The 20768-nt window shown below is 39.1% G+C and overlaps 1 protein-coding gene across 4 annotated transcripts in view; it reads right to left on the bottom strand.

The window, feature by feature from the left end:
- Positions 1-20768, bottom strand: part of RGD3 (ROOT GROWTH DEFECTIVE 3) — a 64321-nt gene extending 43553 nt beyond the window's left edge. Inside the window, exons 1-12 of one of the 4 annotated variants that reach the window (XM_088706338.1) lie at positions 20530-20693; positions 15943-16044; positions 15703-15797; positions 12929-13084; positions 11830-12050; positions 11581-11638; positions 9739-9820; positions 7683-8020; positions 5281-5389; positions 4560-5169; positions 4238-4370; positions 4093-4161 (exon numbers count right to left, since the gene is read on the bottom strand). In XM_088706338.1, the coding sequence (XP_088562464.1) occupies positions 4093-4161; positions 4238-4370; positions 4560-5169; positions 5281-5389; positions 7683-8020; positions 9739-9820; positions 11581-11638; positions 11830-11924 (1494 nt within the window). In that variant the 5' untranslated portion in view covers positions 11925-12050; positions 12929-13084; positions 15703-15797; positions 15943-16044; positions 20530-20693. Of the gene's footprint in view, positions 1-4092; positions 4162-4237; positions 4371-4559; positions 5170-5280; positions 5390-7682; positions 8021-9738; positions 9821-11580; positions 11639-11829; positions 12473-12928; positions 13085-15702; positions 15798-15942; positions 16045-20529 lie in introns of those variants that run through there. The other 3 variants (XM_008798074.5, XM_088706339.1, XM_088706341.1) reach the window with 3 other exon arrangements.

Below are 20768 nucleotides of genomic sequence, written 5' to 3'. Positions count from 1 at the left end.
GAAGGAGTTCCTGAGGCCTAGCCCTCGGATGCCTGGCTTAGCGCCGGAAGGAGTTCCTGAGGCCTAGCCCTCGGATGCCTGGCTTAGCGCCGGAAGGAGTTCCTGAGGCCTAACCCTCGGATGCCTGGCTTAGCGCCGGAAGAAGTTCCTGAGGCCTAACCCTCGGATGCCTGGCTTAGCGCCGGAAGAAGTTCCTGAGGCCTAACCCTCGGATGCCTGGCTTAGCGCCGGAAGAAGTTCCTGAGGCCTAACCCTCGGACGCCTGGCTGCCGAAGGGTCGCTCGCGCCCCAAAGGCGAATCGACGCCATTAAGGTGGGATGTCCGCCGAAATCCTCAGACTGCCAGGTCAGCAACAATCGCCATACGCCATAAAGAAGGCGGGGAGCTCGAAGCGCGCGCGCCTCTCCGAGGGATGGTGGCAATCACGAAGCATCACTCCCTTCACCCGTTCCCCTTCTGGTTCCAGGCTCGGAAGTGGGGGGCTACTGTTACGGAGGGACTTAGCCACCATGCCCCACGTGACCGGCACGCGCGCCCAGGAAGACTACGGCAGCCCCTTGATCCAGCAATCCGACCCCGAGTCGGACATCTTCGTCTCCGCAGCCCGACCCCGAGTCGGCTGCCCCTTGATCCAGCAATCCGACCCCGAGTCGGACATCTTCGTCTCCGCAGCCCGACCCCGAGTCGGACATCTCTCGACAACGACAGGCTATTTCCCAGAGGCACGCCGCGGCCCTCTGCTCCACTACTCCCTGCAACGGTCGTATCCGGCGCTGCTCCACGATCCCCTGTAACAGCCGTACAAAGCGGAGCTCCACTACGCCCTGTCATGGCCGTACCCAGCGCTGCCCCACGACGCCCTGTAACGGCCATGTCAGTGGCAGCTCCATCATGCTACACGATGACCAACCCCCCAAAAGGGCCCCCCAGCCTGGTATATATGCGGCTGGAGGGAGAAGGGGGAGGGTAAGCAAGAACTTCCAGAGCATTCTCCTACTTGCTACTATTATCTTTCCTTCTCCTCCAATCTCCTCTGACTTGATCGTCGGAGGGCCCCCACTACCCCAGTGGTGGTGCGAGGCTTGCTTGCAGGTTTCCCGGTGGAAAGTGGAGCGCAATCAACACCAACCAAGGCAACCCAAACGGAACCCCGTTCACACCGCTGTGCCAATCGTTCTCGGTTTGGACCACCAGCAACAAATATAAATATAATTTTTTTAACACCAACAACCGTTATATTAAGGATATTTGTATAATTAACAGAGTTTTACGAGGGTATACATGCAAATATCAATTTTGGAATGGTATTCACGCAAAATCCTATATTTAGAAGGGTATCCATGCAAAAAACTCTATTTTATTTTTCCTATGTGAAATGATGGACTCGAGAGGGTGGTACCCTTGAATCACCCAACCTGATCAAATGATAATTATCCATGAACATTAATAACAAATCCACAAATTTATAATCAAATAGTCTAAAGTGAATTTGGAGTTACAACATCTATAAACAAATTAAACAAACTATGTTTATTGTTTTTCATAAATTAAGCTCTTATTAACAAAGTATGCATTAACTTTGAAGCAAAAACTTCAAATATAAATTCCAACACAATGAAAATAAATTTACCTAAAGTCATGTCCAGAAGTTCATGACATAGATGTACTGAATAAGCCAAGGGAAACAAAATAGAATAATTCCAACTCCAGATGCCATTGTTACCACCATTTAAGTAGTCTTATTTTTACTATTTAGTATAGTTTTAATGATGTTATTATTTTAGATAGATTTAGTGTTTCTGTATTACTTTTGTAGTTTTATTATAACAAGGGTCATTTTTTTAGTTGCTACTTATTAATTTATCTGAAAAAGTGTTTTATCTATAAAGCTGAAGTTTTTTCTTGCCTAAAAGTAGGGAAAACTATGATTAAGTAGGTCAATTCCAGAAATTTAGAGTTGCCTAAAATCTGAATCCAGCCTAGTTTGAGAAAGATAGTTAAACATTATCACCTGCTGTTATCCGACAGCAACCAACCATAGCCCAGTTTTTTCTACCCGGAGTTGGGTATTGGGGATGGAAGGGGTTGGCATTAGGATGAATCTTAGGATCCACCAATACAACCATGAAAAAGTTTTTGGTTAGTTCAGGAAGAATAGTTCATCTTACAAAGTTTAGTTATGTTACCACCACCTATACACCACCAAGCATTAGATGAATCCTGATGTCACCATAAATGATAACACTAGATAATCAAAAACAATACTGGAAATTATTAATGCCATAGAGCCTAAGGTTATGCACTCAGGAATTATCTTTAACAAATTCACGGGTCAGCAGACAAAAGGCGTATTTGCTCTCTAAATGTGGTCCACATGTTATTATGATCTCATACAACTTAAGCATGTAAATAGTCAACTGCAGGATATTCTTTAAATCCATGTTTCATCTGCCTCATTTTTTTTCGAAAGTAAAGGGTGGAGACACAACCAATGACTTCTAAGAAATTATGGGAAAAGTACCAAAATTAAACAGTAGAAAACAGCTCCAAGGTTCAAACATGGAACCTCGTCATCTTAAAGGAGGGATGCAACAGCTGGACTATTGCACAGCTTGGTATCTGCTTTTCGTACTCATTCTGACATTGTGACCCTACCTATCTTAACCTAGGAAAACAAAATGAGTAGAAAATAATAGAGACAAACCACAAGAAATAGTCATCCACAAATTTTAGTGTTGCAAAAATTGTATGTTCATATTCCCAGTCTTTTTTTTCCCATCACATGACATATGAAAAAATGTTGAATTTGAAACGATAGAATCTAGCAGAAAGTGAAAAGAAAAGGGAAACCAGAAAGCCATATAAAATAGCAAAGTTGTTGACAAAAAATTAAATGAGTGCACCACTATACCACACACATAAACATCATGATATTAAAAATTATTAAATTAATATATGCTGACTGCAAATTTTGTCAATCATTTGCAAGCTGCTGAAGCATTTATAACAATGTTTGATCCAGCGTCGGTGGAACCGTCCCGAACCGTCTGGTTCGGGGCATACCGAGCCAAACCAGCAGCGGACTGGGACTGTTCCAGCCTACAAATTGTGAAACCATCGAAGAAGGGGGAGAGGGAGAAGGAAAGAGAGGAAAAGAGATAGTGAGGGGAGAAGGGAGAGAGAGGGAGAGCGAGGAAGAGAGAGGAAGGGTGGTAGATGGCTAGCGAAGGCCAGCAGAGGGTGGCGGAAGGCTGCAAAGGGTCGAGGAGGGGTGCGGAGGGGCGGAGGAGGGGCTTCGCCCTTCAGTTCCCCTATTTCATTCCAAATAGGGATTTCAGAGGAGGGCCTTTTTTATTTTGACAAATTTAAGTGAAAACAGCAATTTTATTTTGAAAAAAATAACTGAGACCGGTAAGGAGGTTGCCGACTTCACTTAAATTCGTCGAAATAAAAAGGGATCCTCTTTGAGACTCTTGTTTCAAAGAAAACATGGAACTGGAAGGCGAAGCCCCTCCACATCCCTCCCCGATCTTCCACGGCCAGTTCAAAATAGGAGAACCGGAGGGCGAAGCCCCTCCTCCTCCCCTCCACACCCCTCCCCGGTCCTCCACCACCCTTCGTCTCTCTCCATCCCTTCCTCTCCCTCTCCCTCCCTCCCCCTCCCTCTTTTTTCCTCTCCCATTCTCCCTCTCCCCCGCCCTCTCTGTTGGCCACACTTCGCCGACCTCTGCAGGCCTTCTCCCTCCCTTCCTCCCTCTCCACCCCCTCTCCCTCTCTCTTTTTCTCCCTCTCCCCCGCCCTCTCTGCTATGTCGGTATGGATCCGACATGGAATGGCAAGGGGGCATACCGAACCGTGCCATCGGCAACCGATGCGGGCTCCGGCACCAACACAGTGATCCTTTAGATCATTCATATTCTTTTTGGCCGCAAAATAGTATACATAATTAATACAGTACCATAACAATAAAATCAATCTATTCATTAAGTTAAAAATTGGAAAAGGGCATGAGGGATAAAACATTAGAACAAAAATTGCTAAAAAAAATGCTACTAAATAATTAATAGTTGACATGTTGTTCAAATTCATACCCGTCGAACTGCAACTAAATATTTTATCCCAAGAAGGCTTCCATGACGAATTTCCCATTCTTGCCTGTGCTGAAAAGCAATAAGAGAAATGATAAGAAGAGAAGCTTGGTATCAGCGAAAAGACCTGTCATTAAATAATATATACCTGCATTTGCAGTAAGACTTTCAATGTTTCATGAACTAATGACGGATGCATGTACTTGAGAACAGCACCAAGCGCTTGAGCACAAGTTTCACGAACAGGGGCAACAACCTGGTCGGAAACATAGTCTCCAAAGCTACAAGATTAAGGGAAAGGAGATAAGGAAAAGATATAGCCAAGAAGTTCTAGCCTTGCAGGACCAGTCAAAATGAAAATAGTCACGTATATGAAAACATCGGAGAAATAAGTGCCAACTTTATTAATGATTACAGTGTGATGGTTAATTTCTGGTGTAAATGAATCCCAGTTCTTGCTAAATACATACCGATCCAAGGAAAGAACACACAGAAATCGAATGGCACAATCTTGCAAAAACTCCCAGTTCTTCACCCATGAGTACCTGGCTAATTTTATCAATTTCACAAGTTTGGAACTTTCAGGATGATTCCCAATAACATTCACATTCCAAATGGAGCTATTATCTTCCAAGAAAGATTGTAGTGATGACATATCCTCTTCTTTGACCTGAGAATTCAATCCACCTGTACATAAGTCCGGTTCCACCTTAACAGGAGCAATGTCAAGGTTACCATTAACACACACAGAAGTTGCATCCACCAGACCACCTTCCATGTTCCCATAAGCCCCATTATTCATCTCCTTACTTAAGTACCCAGTTCTACTGTTGGATGGAATTGATACTTCAAAATTAGACTTATGCCTCTTCAAATCAGGTTCATACTCATCAACAGCGAACTGTATATTTAGATCAATTTCTCTATCCCTTTTTATTGAATTTAAAAAGCTTTTATCATCAGAGTCGACTAAACAGGACTTCATCAAGCTAAGATCAGGGAAGTATACTCCAGCACAGGCCCCTTGATATGTTGCAATTTCTCTCAAAACCATGATAGTACCATGGCGCACTTCCCAAACTGTCAATGCATAAAACACAGATGGCATGTCGTCACATAAACCAGAAGCAATAATACATAAAACTTAAAAAGCAAATTTTTAAAAAAAAGAGAAAAGAAAAGAAAACTTACCAGGGTCAAACATATCATGAACAAGTTGATCCACAAATTGTTGAAAAGGCCATTTCCCATTTTCATCATGCTCGCTATTGTCTTCATCTACTGGAGAATCTGTTGAATCCTGCAGAGAAAAATGTCTAAACAGTGGAGCATTTGATGATTTGTGCAGCTTCATATATATATACATGCATAGATACATACATACATATATATACACACACACATATATACATATACCAACATATATATATATATATATATATATATATATATATACACATATATATATATACATATATATATATATATATATATACATATATATATATATACACACATATATACAAAATGAGAAACCAGGACGAAGGGGGAGAAGGAGAAGGAGAGAGAGGAAAAGAGAGAGCAGGGAAGGGAGGGAGAGGGAGAGGGAGAGGAAGGAAAAGAGAGGGAGGGTGGCGGCCTTCCGAGGGAGGACCGGGGAGCCACGTGGAGGGACGGAGGATGGGTTCCGCCTCCGGTTCCCCTATTTTGTTAGAAATAGGGTAGACGAAGGAGGGCCCTTTTTACAAAAATTAAGTAAAATCGTCAAGGAGTTTGCGGACTTCACCTAAAATTTTCAAAAATAAAAAGAAGCCCCATGCAAGACCCCTATTTCAAATGAAATAGGAGAATCAGAGACGGAACCCCTCCTCCGCCCCTCCATGCGGCTTCCCGACCCTCCAGCGGCCTCCACCGAATGTCCACCACCCTCCTCTCTCTCCCTTCTCTCTCTCTCTCTCTCTCTCTCTCTCTCTCTCTCTCTCTCTTTTCTTCTCTCCAATTCTCCCTCTCCCTCTCTCTCGCCTCCTCTACCATGTTGGTACAAGACTGGCACGAATTGGCACAAAGGCATATCGACCCGTGTCGTCAAGCAACCAGGGCCCAGTTCCGACACAGCAATTCTTGATTTAGATAATTATTGCCAAAATATTATACCATATGAACATAATAATATATTCCAATAATATTAGTAAATTCAATATTAAAATATTCTTTAAATATTATTTAATAATTATTATATTGATACTGAATTATATTTTTATAATTTTATGCTATCATGTTGCTTCATTTCCTAGAGCTTACCTGGATTAGTCTAAAACAGGAATAAGAAACAATCATTCTCAACAAAATTCACTGTAATGGATTTCCCATGAATGGGAAAGCCTTTCATAATTTCAATTCCTGATAAGCAAACATGACAGTGGGTGGACTAAGCAGCTATCTCAAGGAGAAGGATGGTGAAGAACCATAGAAAAATTTCAAAAAAATCTTTTAACACGTACAGACAGTAGACTTTTGTTGACACGTCAGTTTTACTAAAATAAGAAGATAGAAGTAATAGGTTGCCTGCCATTTTGTTAAATTCTAGTGACACCCTCTCAAATTATCCAGATTATTCCCTCTTTTCAGCAAATTACCATAGCAAAACCCATCATAAAAAGCGCACGAGTGTAATTGCAAGTGGCGTTTTTTAAGGTTCCACTGTAAAAGAGCAGCTATCTTTCTAACAACTTCATGCAAGTCACAGTTCAGATTAAATCCATTTATTTAATTCCAAGCTTGATTAAAGTTCTGCTGCACTGCTCACAATCTGCCTAAAATATCAGTTAATTTATAATTAGATAAATTTATAAAACAGTAATCTTGACTGAAGATGAAAATCAAACCTATTAGTGTGTGCGCGCGCGCACATATATAATGTACGTACGTATGTATGTGCGTGCGTACATATGTATGCGTGTTACAAATAAGATGGTATATGCATGTCAGTAAATAAGAAAACAAATATATGCATAAATGTACGAGCATAATATGACAATAACTGCCAGAAAGTGTCACTAACTCCAAAATTTCATACCATCAAAAAACTAGGGTGACAAGCATTACCCATAGATACATGGCTAGGATACTATACAAAAAGTGCAAAGAAAAATGGGACACGAGTCCAAAAACCTCAAAAAGCCTATGGTGCTTTATTTGCTGGGAATGTTTTCATAAGAAAAGTAGTGATTGATTAAATATTTTTCCAGTACAGTGGAAATTGAAATAAAACATTTACTGATCTGTGACTTTTCTCTGAGCAAGTGGAAGAATAAAATGCTGTTCTACATGCTTCCAAATAAAAGGAAGCATAATTGTATCACCAAAAAAAAGGAAGCATAACGGACATGTCCTGAAACACATCAAGCAAGAAATTCTTTCCAAATTGTCTACAGAGGTTTGCAATTCTCCACATCGTTTAGCTCTCACAACAGAATAACAAACAAAGATAGAATGACATATACAACATTTCAGAATCAGAAACCAATAAAATTCCACATAGGATATCCATAGGTAAATAGGGTCAACAGCCAGAAAGTAATTTTTAGTCATACCTTACTGGCACCTAGTGGATCCGAACATGTTCCTGTAGGCATCACTGTGTTTTGAGAATATGGTACCTCAAGCTCATCATCCTCAGACAAGCATTTTGTATGATCTTTTGCATTTATTTTGGCTTTTCTTTTTAGTAGATTCAGTTCCCTAGCACTTAACCTTTTAGGCCGAAAGCTAGGAACCATTGTAGCAACTAGCTGTTCGATATTTTGTCCAGATCGGGATGCATGACATCCACTATAGGATCCAATTCCACTCAGATAACCTTTTTGTGCCAGAAGATCCTCATCTTTAATCACATCACTTACATCCATAAACTGCTCACAAACATCTAATCCTGCAGTTGAATATATACTCAAATGTTAACAGAGCATATAAAACATATGCATAAACATAAAGCATAACTAAACTACACTAGACTGATAGAGATATGGAAGACCCAAAGGATACCATAAAAATAATAAACACTACGATGGAGAGCACAATAACAACACCATTTGGATTCAGTTCATAATTAACACCTCCTCAAACTACATCTACGATTGCCAATGGATAAATGAGTCATCCAGCCACTTGAGGATTTTTCACAATGGTGAGAAACTGAGAATGCATAGAAATTGAAGAAATAAGTGCATAGTGCAAAGAGAAGAAACCATCAACAGGGGGGACTAAAAATAATTAAATTTTGCCCATCTAACTTACCTATTCGTAACCTCTTCAGCATGTAGAACTGTGAATTAACTGGCAACCCAGGAACACAAGAAAAATGCCACTTCCCCTAGAATTGACTTATATCAGACCTTAGTACCCAGAATCTTCTACCTAGGGTAATGCACTCGCTTCAGAATCTTCACAGTCAAACCCGCAGCGACTTCCTGAACACTTCAGAATTAAAAGTGTCTCAAAAATATCCTCTTCTCTGTACCCGCACCAGCTCCCAATTTTGGCAACTAAGCATCAGGCTAAGTACAGAACAATAATTTAATACAACTTGTATTTACAGATTCCCACATGTTACCTAGAAAAATAAATGACGTGACTCTCTCAAACCTAGGAAATGCCTAAGAATAGCCTGAAAACTGTGTCAAAAGATTCAAGAAACACTACTAAGTTATGAAACAAGGACAAGAAGAGGAACTAGGAATTTGCTATTTGGCTGATTCCCTTGCTTTCCCAGTATGTTTTTCATGTTTTTCAGACATAATATCCACTTCATCAGTTAAAGGAAATTTCAATCATCCTTTCCCCTATTTTGTATATCAAGTATACATGAAATCTCAACTCCTGCATCCAGCGAGAAGTTTCTGTGTCAAGCATGTATCAATGAGTCAGGCACATGTCAAACACTTTGATACTCATCCATTCTCGTGTTCTAGATTTCAAAGACTAGTGGAGAGTTGGATTCTTCCAACGAGTCGGATGCACCATAATGACACTCGAAGTAGTCATTTTTCAAGCCTGGGTATGCATTTAGATATTGAAACAATCTTATGACTTACAATTCATATTTATAGAATCGTTTAAAATTTATTGAAGAACCAACTATTTACTAGAATCATATCTTATAACTTGAAGTATAACCCATTTACTAACTTAAACAACAAACCCCTTCCAATCATTAAAGGTCTGAAATCAAAAGTGACAAAATCATAATTAACCACTAATAACAACAAACAAGAATCTTATCAATTTTATATAGGAGATCAAGAAGCGGAAGTAAAGGTTCTTTCCAAATATAGCCTTCAACTAGCTTCCTCATTTTCCCATGTTAATGAATAAGATATGGTGCACTTCAAAAGAAGTAATTTACAAGTTATAACATAAGCCTGTAACCCTCAAGTAAATATTTAAAAGGATGCGAACCCATATATATTACTTGCAGCTTAGGTTATTAATTATGGTGATAAAAAATTAAACTGCAGAAAAAATTGGATGGCAAAAAACTGGTCACAAGGCCATTTAAAAAGAAATAACTATAACCCATAGCACAATAAACCCATACTGTACTGGTACAGAACAAAAACATGGAGGAAACAACAAAGTATTTGAGCTAACCCAAACGACGACGAAGGTTTTGCTTCTGACGAGCTAACCGCTCTGCTGGATTCTTGCTACTGTCACTTGCAACATCATACTCCTAATAATAATAAGAGGTTAATTTTTCTTGATATCATCAGTATATAAATGTCAAAATATTAGACTAAAAGTTGTACGTTACTAGATTAACGATATCAAAAATGGCAATCTCTAATAAAAAGAAAGGAAACAGAATACCATAGAGCAAATTAAAAATACTAGCAAACTGTAGTAATGCAATATCAAGCACATGTCAAATAAAATTACAGAACTAACAGACCTACAACAAGTTCAGTAAAGTGCCATAAGCCCACAGTCTGATTTAAAATTTGTGTGACAAAAACATTATAGTTTGACATGTGACCCTTGATTGAAAACGCATATGGTTCGGCAAGCCCACAAAGTCAACACCAGAGTCTGCTGAACAAGCCCATACCGGCCGGTTCAGCCCGAACCGTACCGGTACTGGCTCCTACCGGTACCGTTCGGCTATACGAAACGGTTCCGGCCCAATAGGACCGGAACTACAGTATTACTGGGCCGGAACCGGGCAGTACCTGCCAGAACCGGCCCGTACCGACTGCGTACCGGACGGGACCGGTATCGAACCAGTACTGGGACCGGTTCGGCGATTCTTGGTCAACACCATATAAATGAAAAAATAGTTGAATTTGCTTGCAATATAAGATATTTGTATTTCATCATATAGGAATCAGAGTAGAACTTGGATGAAAAATCTGTTGTTTTAGATTCACTTTGAACTAAAGAAGTGAGGAGGGATGTAGAAAGTGAGGCAAAGAGCTAAGGTCCATTTGCAAGGAATGAAATATAGATACTTTAAGGACTAAAATAAAAAAACAAAAAAGATTCAAGAAACATGCAATTTAATGCTTAATTCTCACACTTGGACCGGAGGGGACCGGACCTTGGTGTGCATCCAGGACCCCCGATCTCTCCATATCAGGTTGTGGCATCCCAACACTTGGAATGGCTTGGTATCTGAGAACAGCAATTTTTAATATATTTTACTTTTTTTCTCTTTTTATTTGTCTTTAACGGTTACTTAGGGCAAACCACGGACCATCATAGTATCATACGAACCTGGCCCTAGACTAAGACGGCCCCCACTAGCATTTAAACCCTTGGATTAGATCGCACCTAGATATAACCAATTCTACCCAATAATGATGAATTTTCCTCTTAGTAATGCCCAAGGGCCGGCCCTTCTCCTCTCTCCAACACTTACCAGAATTATAAGGTATCTCTATAATACCACCCCATTTTGGCGAGACCTAAATCCTTGCTCCACACAGACATAATTAATGGAATCACAATCATCCATCATATACTCCCTCCTCGAAATTAACCATGTGCATGGAACATGTTTGGCACTAGTAAAATATATGACAATAACACTCATTTTCGAGTTTCGACAAACAAATACTACACATCCAACATGCAAAAGACATTATAACCTATTTAGGAAAAACTAAACAATTTCCTAAGACATATTTTCATGGTTCATACTTTATTATGCAATATAAGCGAACAATTATCAGATTATATTTAAAGAAGTGCTGTAAACTATCAACTCATGGAAAGAACATCAGCTCTTGAATGCAGTATACATACAAAAAAAGTGGATATTGGGATGATTTTCATGTCAAGCTCAAGACTCCATAGAGTTCGTCTATGTTCATCATATTTAGTACTATAAGATGCTCAATTTACACATCAATATCAACCAAATAAATCAGCTGAAAGAATGGTTTGAGTACATCCAAAAAAGCTAACTGAGCCAGAAGATAGAAAAGCCATTACCTGTCCCCCTGATGCTAACAATGGAGAACCAAATTCCAATACCTTATTAATGTCAAAACTGCAAATAAAAAAAAAGAACAGAAATTAACCTCCAACAGTTATATTTATACTGCCATCAATTTCCACAGGTTTGTAAATCCACAACAAGAACAGAAATTCATGAGAGATGCATCAAAATCCAAAACAACATAGATGGTTAAAAACTTAAAATGATCTGTTTTCTGATCAAATTTGATTTTCATATAGAACCTTCTAAAAGAGAGGCCTGCAACATCATTAGGTTGAAAATTTGACCAAGACATTCCTACACCATTAGAAACATCAGAAAATCCAGCCTCCTGCATCTCTGCTTCAACAGATGCAAAAAGCTCATCTAGAGATGTGTGTTTGACATTTTCAGCTATTGCACCCACAGCATGAGCAGCAGCAACCCTTGTATCCCAGTTTCTACTGCGAAGGAATTGAGAAACCTACAATTACAAAGCAAAATATCAACACCAAAGATCATATAAGAATACCAACATTTTTTTGTGATTATTGTTAAAAATCAAGGTTTTTGCAATGATGCTGCCAAATATACTTGCTATAAAATGGGTAAATTAAAATCAACGGTTAAAATCTTGATAGCCAGCCCCATCTCAGTTTGTTCCTGATATGATATTATACCAGGACAGGACAGTACAATTGGGAGGAACCAAAATAGCCAGCAACAATAAGAGGAAGATAAAAAAAATTATGTCCCAGTCCATCCCGACCATCTTGGTGTATTAAAAGTGTCAAGACACAATTAGGACGCTTGGGACATCCCAGATGAAAAGAATCGATGTCATGCAAGTGTCTTGGGTCCCAATTTCCCGTTGGAACAGTATGGTACCAGCAGTATTGTCCAGTTCTGACAAGACATAAATCCTTGGTTAAAACTTAAAAGAGTATAGACAAACCTATAGTGACAAACACAACAGGCAGCAACAAATTTTATACCTAGGAAGTCAATTAGAGGATTAGTACTACGATAATAATATATTCTGGCTTAGAGAAGTTTTTCAATGTGACTAAACTTTGTGATATTAACATCTATAACAAAACAAAGTATAACTTAATTGTCTACCTATTGTAGAGATATGTGTAGAATGAAAAAGAAGTTGCATTCTATGAGTAGGAAAGCACCAAAGCAAACATGTGATAGCATATACAGGTGGATACAGCACTATGAGTACATTCCCCAGAAAGAGTAAGAATATATATGAACAGCACAATGAAATAATACATGGCCTAACGAAGACGACAATGAAACAATACATGCCATAATGCACATGCAAAACCAGAGACCCTGCATTGTCTCAGATACCTTTCTGCTTCAAGAATATGGTGCGTCATGCCAAGAGCTTTCCATATCAATGGCAAAATATGACAAGGTATAAAGTAGCTCTCAAGGAAAATAAAGTGTCAAGACATAGCGCAGCTTCAGTCATTCACAAAATTCCAAACCCAAATCATAAGAAGACTGCACACACACATCAGAAAAATCATGACTGCGCTTCCAAGTAACTCTGAACCACTAAAGAAAAGATGCATCAAGGTGCAAAGGTGGTGATAAAGCAAATATATGGGAGGTGAAATGGTACCAGAAGAAGCTAGAAGAAACATAACTAACCACAAAAGCAGAATGCAGCAAATGGCAACCTAACCACTGAAATTTCAGTGGTGTGAAACATCCAAGTAAATATATGAGTTAAACACAATGATGATGTATGTGTGGGCAATGATGCTATACAGCAACATGTAATCCAGTAACCAAATCAACTTAAAGCGACATAGCACAAATGACCAAGCAGACTACCAAAGATGCGGAACAGGGCTCAAAGATAGGTAATGGCAGATAATGCTAGTAGAAGGCAAACCATAAACAGAAGTCAATGTCAGCAGACATGACAAAAATAATTAGATAACTATCATGGGATGGATCTGGAGATATGATGCAAATCTACAGTTCAGTAAATACAAGAAACTGATGCTAATAAAGCAAAGGAATCATAACCAGATAGAACTTAGTGCGGTCAAAAAGATTGCCTTTATATAAAATGTGCAACTACAATAGCAAAAATATGAAGATAGAGTCCCAACAAATATGTTGGTATATAAGGTAAAGATGACCAAAAAACACCATATACATTGGATAAGAGAAGTGACCGGTAACTTCATAAAGGACTGGTATTATGCAAATAAAACCCACATGCCCAACAATGAAGCAAAATAAGGTGAGATAACAACAAATTCCAATGATACAGCAAAGACAAATAAGAAGTAAAGGGTGCAGAAAGGATCAAATAAGTGTACAGATAGCTAAGTCCAATTAATGCTGATAATTAGATCCATCAAGAGGAAGTATGAAGGTTGAAACTCATACTGGTTTAACTGATGGACTACCATAGGTTCAAGAGGCAGCAGGAGGACAAGTTGTTCAAGTTGTGGAATAGGAATTGGAAGCGACTGGTGCAAGTGGAGTATGTGATCACAATGTGCAACAGCAAGAAAATAAATGCACATAAAATGTAAGTATCGACCCCAATAAACCTAAAGGATGGACTCCAGAAAAAGAATGTAAGGGCTGCAAAAGAAAAAGATGTGATCAAATGAAGCCAGCTGTGGTTCCACAAATTCTAAAGGCAAGAAGAGGGATCAAGTAGGCAATTGATCTTGCAATCCCATGAACCATGCAAACCATCTTACGAAACAGTATACAAAATTCCCTGTATGGACATGACAGGCATGTCCAACTGCAACTCAAAATATTATATCATAAATGCCCCAACATTTTTTTTTATGTTATTTGTTTTTTATTTTGCTACACAAGTTGTTTCTGTCATCCACAAAAAATTATCCATAGTATGCAGCTGGTACACCTAAAGCATAATAAATTGTGGAACAAGTTGACTCCTAAAAGCTAGTGGTTGGACTGAGATTGACTGGAAACAGCATGTGAAATGTTTTGGATTCAAAAAGTTGGAAAAAAATGCTGCAAGAAGCAGTAGCAGGAAGATCAGAAGCAGAAGCTACATGCACTAGAGGATGTTGCAATGAAGATAAGGGGCGCACGATAGCTGAATAAATTTGAAAAGCATAGTTCTAAGCAAGGTCTAATGTGCCGGAACCGGGCTCCGGATCAGTTGCCCGGCGGCATGGGTCGGTACACCCTCGCACCCGTTCCGTGTCAGGCCACACGATAAAGAAGGCGAGAGAGAGAAAAAACGGGAGAGGAAAAGGGAAAGATAAGGGGGAGAGAGGAGGGAGAGAAAAGGAGGGTGGCGAGAGGACCGGCGGAGGGCCGGCGGGCTGCACGGATGAGGCAAAGGAGGGGCTCCGCATCCAAGACCTATGTTTCGAACCGCCACCTCCACGCGGCTCGCCGGCCTCCACGGCCCACTGCCAACCGGCCTCCACCTCTCTCTCTTTTCCTTCCTCTCCCTCTCCCTCCCACCCCCGCTCGCTCTCTCTCTCTCTCTCTCTTCCCCTCTTTCCTTCTCCTTCTCTCTCTCCAACGACGGTTTTTCGTTTCGGTTGCCGGAACCATCCTGGTTCGCCGTCAGTATGACTCGGTATGCCCTGACCAACCCGATTCGAGACGGTTCCGCCAATCATGGTTCTAAGTTCTAACCATCCGTAGCAAGAAAAGATAAGTATAAGTTTTTGATATCATAAAGAAGAATCTAGGCAAAATGGTTGCTATATGAATACCCATCCAATCATACATACATTTGTATCTTAATAACTTCCCTAATTGATGTCTAGGAAGAAAGTTACCACTGGCCATCAATCATATTCATCTAAATATCAAAATTAAACTGAAAAATGACTAAACTTGCATGTACAACCAATGCTACTAGGAGAGCTATGATCCAACACATCATGAGCATTTTGCAAGTATTGACACTATATTTCTCAGGTCCAGAAAGGTAACATCCTCGTATGCCATCTGTTATTTAACATTGCATGGCTGACTGCTAGAGATTAATTGATTTTATTGCAAATGCAAACAGCTTAAATAAGCTAAGGTTAAAAAAATTAAGCAATCATGAAGCAAGCGGAGACAGGGATCAGGGCTAAGCAAAGTCAGCTGGATACCTTTTTTAAGAGAGAGCTCAGGTCTTGAGGATGAGACTTTGCAATATCCCCAATTTGTCGTGCAGCAGCAAACCTAGTTGCTTGGGATGAACCAGCTAAATTTTTGTCAAAGAAACTTCTTTTCAAAACCAAACAATGCAGACAGTAACACAATCATAATATACACATTCCATAACAAAAAGAACTGCATAACTCAGTCTAAAACAAAGTACATCTAGCTTCCATAACAAAGGAGGATACTGTCCAATAAGGTGAGCAAACGATGAAGACGAGATGAATTTTGAGCCATAAAGCCTGTAAAAAGAGAGGCTCTCTCATCCGAAAAGGTCTGTATGCTACAGTCTGCATTGTAAACAAAAAAAACGCCAATGTCTAGTTAGGCACTCTTTGGATTATAAGCTTTCTACAAACATTCATGTATACACACTATTTCTGCATTGTATAAACAAAAAAAATGCCAGTGTCGAGTTAGGCTATCTTTGGATTATAAGCTTTCTGCAAGCATTAATGCGTACATACCATACATTCAAATATCATAAACTCATACATATATACATATATATGCATGTAAATATGCATACACAAACTGATGTACATGTGCGTATGTGCATTCATATATTTAACTAATGTATTATATATAAAAAACATATAAATATGCATTAATATGTATAAATTCATGTTTAATATGCATTAACATATATATATATATATACATAGTTCGGTTTAAAAGCATACAAAGATACATATACATATACATTAACTTATAATGTATTATATATAATACATATAAATATGCATTTAAATATGCCTCTTATATACCTTTGTATACATACATAAATACGTATACATTAGTTTATATGGAAACTTCTAATTTATTAAAAATAAAATACATATACCTATATGCACAAACATCTGTATATACTCTGGTAAATCTTGACTACAAAATTCATATCCAAACATCTTTTTCTTGTACCATGAAGTATAAAAAATACTCTTTCCCCAATAGTCCAAAATTTTTGGGTATTCAAACACCCCTCAAGAACCATGTATCTTCAAATACAAAAGTAAGCAAGGTAATTCAACAAGGGCAATTTGAGAGGAAGGGCAGAAAATGTAGCGCTTAAAAGCTAGGATCCTGCATCCAGAAAATAGCATCTGCAAGACCTCGCTCTTACACTTAACTTCTAAGCATCCAACTACCAACATGTCTTCGTCAAGGCATCATTCCGAGAGAAAAAAAAAAGATATTGATCAAATTAAACCTTAGATATCTTTATTCTTATATCAAACCTCCAATCCATTTATGATGCGATTCTTCACAATGCAACAGCCAGATGACTATTTTTTTTCGTGGCACACAATAATACTCTATATAATGGTTTCCTCGGTGCATCCATATCCTAAATTTTATGGTCTCGATCTCTAGCATCCAAACTCACTCCCACATCTCCTCTTAATCCATGAAACCAATCATCAAAGAGGAAAGTTGTGAATTCAATTCTCAAATGAAATGAGGTGAAAAACATTTCAAAAACAAAGGTTTTTCCACGGTGGATAGATGCAAAAGGTTGCATTCGATATTCTAAATCTATGCAGCAAATAACAGGACACAGAACAAAGTCAAGTTATCAAATCTCATAGTGGTCTTGGTAACATACTTTTGAAAACGAGAGAGCCGCTTTTTCCTACAAGATTGGAATGGCTTTTGTGGTATTAATAATAAGCTAATGCAGAATAAATAGGGAAAACACAGGAGAAAAGAGCACATGATACAGAATTAAGGGATAGAAAACAACAAAATCATACATGTTATTCTTGTTGCTAAAAGAAACAAACAATTGATATATATAAATGCTTTTAGTTTTTAATAAATTGTTTACATCTATTGAACTATCACAAAGGAGTGACTATCAGGCCAGAAAATTTTAAAGGATGTTCTTTTTGACATTTTTGGTGGATAGTTGAGAAAGGGGCCTTGGGTGGAAAATTGAGGGGTATGAATCAAAAATTAAAGAACTTGAAATGTTTTGGAAGGCAGTCGAGATATACAGCGCACTTTCGGCACATGAGGCACATAATTTGGATATTTTTGAGGTAAACAGATACAAAAAATATAATAGTAGTAGTAGTAGTAGCAGCAGCAGCAGCAACAACATGAATAACAATAACAACAGACAATCGCTTCTTACACTCAGCACTTAATACATGCTAGAAATAATTATAATGTCATTGACGAATGACAATACATGCACCCTGACCATAACATGAATCCAACCACCAAAAGACGAAACACCCATTGCTTGCACAAGCTTGCAGAAGAGTGGACCACATATGCAGCTGCATAATACTAAGAAAACCTCAAATACAATCGAATAGCAAAGTGGGGCCACATTTGCAACCACATAACTCCAAATAAACCACCTGTTCAACCCTTATACAGTTTGAATAACCACTTATCAGGAATGTGACGAAGTCAAGGACTGCACCCACAAATGCGGCCACATACACCACTTTTTAAAAAATTAAGGTTAACAATTTGTAACAGGAACAAATGTAACCTAGTGAGAGTGATGATCTAAAATAGCACTTGTAGAGATAGGCTCAATTAGAGTATGGACTCTTGGAGTTTGTCTACAATATGGAGAATAGGTTGGGACAAGAGCTTTTTTAAGTAATCCCAATTTAAGGTTAGATATGGGATATAGGCTACAATCTGGTAGTGCTAGTGATGTGACTTGATCGCTTACGCTTCTATAAATAGGAAAAAAAAGATATACATTTTTCAAGGAAAGAGTTGGCCAACAAAAGACTAAAGACATGTTAGTTAAGGACATCTCTTGACTAGTCGTGACCAATGACATGGATGAAGAAGCAGAAGACTACCCCCACCCCCCTTCACATGACATTAAAATCTCCACCAATGTTGTAGCAACAACACTAGGACACAGACGAAAGAGCATTATGTGTAATGAGGAGAAAGAAATCAGTGTTGTATTCTCATTCATTTTAGAATGACTCTTTGGGTTTCCTAACTCATGACTATTATTTAAGAAGAACATTGGAAATCAGGTGAAAGGGTACCATGTATAAAATTAGGAGGAAGAAACCATTAATGGTTCTCTTATTCATTGTAGGATGACTTCTTGGGTTTGTGAAAGGATAATTATAACATAAGACATTCATTAGAAAAGAATGGACAAAGCTTCTTAATTATACTATAACAAGTTAACAACTATACTATAAACAAGTGTAAGGAGGTTTGGCAAAGTTTTCGGACACATTTTGACGTTCTAGAATGTCATTGCAATGCTTTAGATACTGTAAGGTTGTCTTTCCTACCCTCAGATCCCTAAGACCAATTTGGCAGTTGCTATTCAACTAATTTGCCTTGTTGAAACATTATTTTTAAAGTAAATTTTGACATATCTCCAATCACATATATAAGCATAAAACGCAGCTTCTAATGAGAAAATAGCATTTCCAGTGCCACATTCATGGGGCCCTAAGATAGATTTCAAATAAACCATGGTTCCACCAAGTCAATATATGAAATGAGTTTCATGAGGTCTAACACGTGGCAAAAAATGAATTCCCTTTCTAAATGGTGTTACTGAAATGCTTCCCTGGTCAGCCTAGAGTTCAACCCATAAATGGAGCCCAAGCTTTGGTTAAGGATCAGATTGGAGCACAAAATATAATGTGGAAACACCTTGTGGTTTTTCATGATTCCAGGTGGGTGATTCAATATCATCTAACCTAGCAAAAAAGAGGTATAGCTTCGCTTTACAGATACAATAAGCCAGCAAAGGATTTCAATAAAATTTTTCGAATGATGATTGCAAAATGCAGAAGCAATGACAGCAAGAATGGCAAGGTCATAGTATCGGATGCCTCTATATTGGGCACACAAACTACCTACAAACAATACAAGGACGCCTGGTAGAGAGAATATCTCGTAAAGCATTTTGGCTCCAACATGAAACAATTGCAAGGAGCGAATAGTATCAAAGGCACCACGAATGGACTGGCAGCCACATGCTTTCATCGCTTTGACAAGAAAACACCCACCAGGCAAGCTAACAAGGAATGAAATTAGCATGCATCCAGGTATCCCATGGTTAAGCAAAGTAAGCAAGCTATCTTTCTATCAAGAACCTCTTCTGAGAATGGTCCATTGTAATTTTCAAGAATCTTTTTCTCCTCCTTTCCTTTTCTTTTTCTTTAGTGCTTCCATCAGATACTGGAGCAGAACCAATTTGGAATCGATATGCAAAAAAATATCTGATCGTTTAACATTTTCTTGATAAGTCATCAAGATTTACAAAATGCTCTTCAATCTTCTAGAGCCTACGGTTCTCTATCATCAAAAAAAAAGGGGTGGGGGGCCTGGATCATCTGATAACTAACTCAAACTCATCAATGATCTGCAAAGAATCGACATAAACCAGTAAACCAATGAAAATTACATAATTCACCGTCAAGAATATTGACATAAAACATAACTGCTGACTACATAACCATTTTTCACGCATACAATCCTTTTGTCCACCGACCGTAAACACTAAACCCTAGAAGCAAAGATGGAACCCTAAATCCCAACGCCCGTGCAAGAACCGCTTCAGCCAAGGTCTTTCTATTCATACCAAAACGAAAAAAATCAAAACCCTAACGCAATCTTTGCCCATCGCCGATGCTCCGCACTATAACTTCGAGATCAGAGACGAGAACCGGGCCATACCTAGAGGTTCCCCGTCTCGGGCATCGGCGATTTGCAGGGTTCAAACGATTCAAAAGGGTAAGAAAAAAAGATCGAGGGAGAGCGCTTACCAAAGATGGCTGCCGGTGTCCGGAGGCTGCCGGCGGCGGAGGGAAGCGGAGAAGGAGGGAGGCGGGGGAGGGGTGGGACTGGACGCGGACCGTCCAAATCGAGAGATGGGGGAGGGTTGGGGAGGGGGCGAAAGGGGGATTCATGGTGGTATAAATAAAGATGCAGGCATATCTGAGATGTGGGGGAAGACCAGTGAGGAACCAGTCGGAACCCCCCGCGCTATGCGCGGGAGGGGCGT

This window comes from Phoenix dactylifera, chromosome 11 (assembly GCF_051530095.1).
Source record: "Phoenix dactylifera cultivar Ajwa chromosome 11, Ajwa_hap1_PhDact_Kaust_v1.1, whole genome shotgun sequence".
NCBI classification, from domain to species: Eukaryota; Viridiplantae; Streptophyta; class Magnoliopsida; order Arecales; family Arecaceae; genus Phoenix; species Phoenix dactylifera.
This window is presented reverse-complemented; position numbering and strand designations above follow the sequence as displayed.